This window comes from Curcuma longa, unplaced genomic scaffold (genome assembly GCF_044706935.1).
Source record: "Curcuma longa cultivar G26 ecotype Majalengka, Jawa Barat unplaced genomic scaffold, ITB_CL_G26_1.1 contig_24438, whole genome shotgun sequence".
Lineage (NCBI taxonomy): Eukaryota > Viridiplantae > Streptophyta > Magnoliopsida > Zingiberales > Zingiberaceae > Curcuma > Curcuma longa.
Genome location: NW_027432420.1, coordinates 1 through 4921, shown reverse-complemented (window position 1 = coordinate 4921; position 4921 = coordinate 1). Strand labels below are relative to the sequence as shown.

The 4921-nt window shown below is 32.0% G+C and overlaps 1 protein-coding gene across 1 annotated transcript; it reads right to left on the bottom strand.

Annotated features, from left to right (window-relative positions):
• Positions 1-974: 974 nt before the first annotated feature.
• Positions 975-4907, bottom strand: LOC141818344 (U11/U12 small nuclear ribonucleoprotein 25 kDa protein-like). The gene is made up of 6 exons (XM_074705863.1): positions 4854-4907; positions 4684-4775; positions 4038-4256; positions 3585-3690; positions 1821-1920; positions 975-1213 (listed from the first exon to the last, which is right to left on the bottom strand). Exons 3-6 carry the CDS (start codon positions 4252-4254, stop codon positions 1031-1033), a joined length of 606 nt encoding a protein of 201 aa, XP_074561964.1. The 5' UTR covers positions 4255-4256; positions 4684-4775; positions 4854-4907; the 3' UTR covers positions 975-1030.
• Positions 4908-4921: the final 14 nt, after the last annotated feature.

Here is a 4921-nt window from a genome sequence, read left to right as displayed (position 1 = left end):
TGCAGTTAATAGCATCCGCAATGCTACATTAATCGGCGTTAACAACACTCTAAGAGAGAGAAAAAAATGACATGGCACATGAATGTGTTCAATATTTTGAACGCGTTCATGTGCAGTGAGATGGGCACAGCCTCTCGACTTGGCCCACCACATGTATTTTTTTTTATTTTTTTAATGTTATAACATGGTAAAAGTTGCAGATGCTCTAATAGTCAGGATGAGAACAAGCAACAGCTTAGAAATCTGGCCCACCGCATGTTTTTTTTTTATTTTTTTAATATTATAACACGGATGCTCTAATAGTCAGGATGAGAACAAGCAACAGCTAGAAACAGGGAAGCTGTCATTCCACTTCTGACGCCTCCGCTTGTGCTAGAGTTTTTATATCTGTATAAGATTTATTATTTTTTAATATTTTAATATATATCTTTAAATATCAAATAAATTTTTTTATAAATTATTTATTTTTGATTTCGTAGTATTGGATTTCAAAATCAACATTAATATGATACTGAGTTTTAAAAAATATATTTCAAGTATCATTGTGATTTATGATTCTTTAAATAAAAAAATTGCATAATTTAGAGTTAAACTAGAAATAAATTTCAAAAAACATATTTAAGATTATTATATTTATAATAAATTTTAAATTTTATTTATATGATTTAATAATTTAGAATTAATTAATATTTTTTATTTATTAGAAAAATAATTATAACCTCATTTCTATTATATTTTTTCTATTTAAAATATTTATTTATATATTTTTCTTATACCAAATCTATAAAAAAAAATTATTATTAGTCATAATCTATCTTTGCTATATTATGTAAGAGTATATTTATATTTGGTATATTTAGAAATAATAAAATATCAACAAAGTTCTGTACCCGAGAAAGAAATTTTACTTATTAATTCGCTAAAATAATTGACAGTCTTAAACAAATTTTTAGAAAACAGTTCTGTACCCGAGAAAGAAATATCTAACATAATCAAGTATCTTCACATTAAAACTGTCATCATTATCAATTTATCGGTAACTAAAACTGCAAAATACCATAAAGAAGAAGACAGTATCCGAAACCTCACCCTGTAAATAGTAGGAGCTCGTGGTGGAGCTATAACCTTTTACTGAGACCATGAAAGAAACGGTGTTTCCTTCCCTTAGAATGTTTCTGGGTCGCCCTGGATGCGACAAAGGGAAAAAATGTACCTGCATGAGAAAAGCAAAAGAAAAGAATTGGTCCTTTCTGTAGAAAGAGTCGACTTTGGTCACCAAATGAACCACTAATGATCATGAATTGGTCCTTTCTCCTGGATTTAAAGTTTATTTGCCTTCTTCCCAGTCTTATAGAACAAACATTGGAGCTGGAAACCATTTCTACATCTACGAGACCAAAGAGAATACTTTTATTTTATTGCCAAAATAAACATATCATGTAACAGAGAAAGTAACAGCTCTAGGGATGTTTCAAGTTCAGAATAGTTAATATATATAATGGAGACACATGAATAATGAACCTTTACTTGAGAGAAAAGGGACCCTTTCTGCAGCATTTTACTTCATGTTTTATATTATCCTACACAGTCCAGATTTTAACCTGCCGCAGACCTTCTATGTTTATTATTTGTAAGTTATTGAATTCCTGCTACTGCAATTTGATCTTCAACAATCTTTTCAGTTTTCTATTTGACAATCCTAGTTCTCCGACAATTTCTTTTGTCAACCATGTTACAGTGGTTGAAGCTATTTCACAATTATCTGTTCAGAAATGACAAAGAAAACTAGTATATAAATAGAAGGTTTAAAACTAGTTTACCTTGGAATTATTGGTTACGCCATATTCACTAAGCACAGAATTATCATCAACTAGCTTTTCATTTTGATGAGAGAGACAAAAGTTAGCCCAGACATGCCTCCTGCCACAACAAATGAGCCAGTTCAAAGTTAGCCCAGACATGCCTCTTGCCACAACAAATGAGCCAGTTCTGAAACTTATGCAGACAGCTTGTCAATATGCACTAGCAAACTTCCTGTGCTTGTGCAATTTTGTCAACTTAAAAAGGACTGCATATATCATCGTCATTATCAAGTGGTATTTGTCCCAACTATTTAGGGTTAACTATAGTTTAATCACTCAATTTAGCTCTATGTTAAATTATATCAATTGTAACATGATATGGAAATGTGAATGATCAATTTACTACTTTTATATTTAGAACAATATTGTACATTACCTTCATGTTCTATAAATAGTACTAAAATAAATCTCTAATATTTGACCATCTTCTTAAGCCTTAAAATTTCAATTAATAGTTAACAAATTTACAACTTGATTTCTCAAACTCATCCAATATTCAATCATAATATCATTTGGCAGTGTACTTTTGCTTAAGTTCATTTTCTTTAAAGCTATTTTGATCTTATTGAATGCTATATCAAGAGCAATTCTAATATTCTTAAATTTACAATAGTCTTGTCTCTAAAATCAAATTGTCTGCAAAATGGTCAATGACAATTTGTTTTCAAGATACTAAACCAATAACCTTAGAAGTTCAAAGAAAAATTAATAATTTGTATTGAAGAAAAACCTAAACAACAACAACAACCAACAACCAAGCCTTGTCCCACTAAGTGGGTCGGCTATATGAGTAAAAATTAAAATCATTTATATTTAAATAAATTTTATCTTGTTTTATTAGAGAACTTTAAATAGGATATTAGAGAATAAAGACAAAAAATGAAATCAGTTGTTAATGCCAACAATTTGCCACCACAAGATCCTTACATCACTAATATTGTTCCTTAAAAGATTGCTAAATTAGGATTTAAGAATTACGTGTTTCAGCCTTGGGTGTTTTTTTTAAACAATCTGAATGATGCAAGTAACAGCAAGGTGTCTGAATGTTAATGTATTTTAGGCAAGATAAGATAACTAGCTAGGTAGAAATCATCAAAGGTGTCAATTAATGTTCCTCAGCGCCTATTTCATGTGCTATTTTTTAGGTTAAGTATGTTGATAATTTTTGTTACTGAATCAATGACAAGGTCATCAACAGTGATAGCATTCTTAAGGAATCATATCAGGCACTTAAGTGCATTGTTTGACTTGCAAATCATTATTGATTTTTTTCCTTCATTTCTTTATCTCATTACTAAGAAGTTACTCTTCTATATATTTGAATGACAAGTCCAATGAAAACTATTTGTCTTGTAGTAAATGAATAGTGAGATAACACACACACACACTAATAACTAAAGGAATACTAGCAGAGATGAGAAAACAATGGGATTCAACAAATCCAATGGGTTCTATGTGCATGAGGGCTATATTTTCACAAATGAACAATGAAGTAACAACATTCTTACAATTTGAGACATACTCAGAACTAGAAAAAAGTGTGGTTAATAAGTTATATTATTACTCGAAATAAACAAATATATTGTAATTTGCAACTAAAATTAGTGCGCGAAAAGGTCAAATTTTCACAAACTAGTCTGCATGCATTGTTATATTCACAATAAGTTATATGTTTCACTGAAATCTTTAGAAGAGCATGAGCAAGTGAGAGCATAAGAATACCATGAAATGTGGCGATGACCCATTGTTGTTTGCTCCATCTCATTTATTTTCTTCTTGATTGCTAATTTCAAATCCTTAACGGTAGCAGAGTTCAGCACAGCAACATCTTCAAAACAGACAAAGTAATCACTTTAATGGCTAAAGAACTATCATATATGATTTGTCATGTACATAAAAACACATGTTTTTTTCAAATGTCCACCCCTTATTCTTGATGGGTTTTTTTTTTAAAGTTTTATGGTATGACTCATTACTTAATCCTTCTACAACTATAACAATATTGCAAGCCTCAACCTTCCCTAAACATTGCAGTAACATTATCGTAGAGTATCTATAGCCTACAGTTAGATGGGATTCAATTACTTCAATGGTAAATCTACACACATGCAATTCAAATCAAATTCTAAGGTACCTTAATACTAATATCCATCTTAATGCAAGTCATTTTCATACCGAATGAGGTATTGTCCATCTTAACTATAGTTATCTTCATTGCACTGCCTAGCTCCAAGTTTATCAAGGTGTCAACATCTACAAGGGTAGGTTTCTTCGAAACATCTGCCAGAATTGGATCATCCAGGAGAGTTGAAAGCATAGATTGAAGTTGGGCTTTCTTGGTTGTTATGCTGCTATAGCCGACATCTTCCTCAGCTTTGGAACTGGATTCCATCTCTGCAAGCAATCACAATGGTTGATGATATCAGATTACAAATCGCCATAACAATTACCCATCTTTGACTCTCACAATTATCCAAACTCACCACCTTACAAGCATAATAAGCCTATCGACTCTCACACCAACAATCACCCAAATCCTTCTTTTTTGGCCCAAATATCACACCCACCCTCAATGCACTAACAATCATTCTCTCAACCTTGTTCATCAAGAATTCATCAACTTGAACACCAAAAACAATACAAGGATTCGCATAAGCTCATTAATATGTTAGGATTGAATGTCATCAAACACCATCCTCCGTCCAATCAGATGTCAGTTTCTCTACTCCACTTCCAAATACATCCTACAAACCGTACTCCCAATTTCTTGTGATGACTTCTTCTTGCGGCACCCGTTCCAAAGAAGAGAGGAGAAACTTACCAATAAACGCGCTGTGATTCACCAAAACGTGCTAATTAGGCACTAGAAGAAAGGAAAGACTTCTTTACTGCTGCACATTCACAGAGCGGCCACTGGAAACGAAGAAGAACAAGAAAAGCATTAATTTTTTATAATTACAGTAATGCGCAATACTTATTCTGCCTACGCACCGGAAAGCAGAGGAGTCTAAAAGCCTGATGCTACTATTCCAGCCACTACTCCGCCACTGTGATAGAGA

Excerpts from the sequence above, each read along its gene's own strand:
- LOC141818344 (XM_074705863.1), bottom strand. The coding sequence starts at position 4,254 with ATGGAATCCAGTTCCAAAGCTGAGGAAGATGTCGGCTATAGCAGCATA. Across the intron at positions 3,691-4,037 it reads GATGGACAATACCTCATTCG|ATGTTGCTGTGCTGAACTCT; the intron begins GTATGAAAATGA and ends TCTGTTTTGAAG. Across the intron at positions 1,921-3,584 it reads GGTCATCGCCACATTTCATG|GAGGCATGTCTGGGCTAACT; the intron begins GTATTCTTATGC and ends TTGTTGTGGCAG.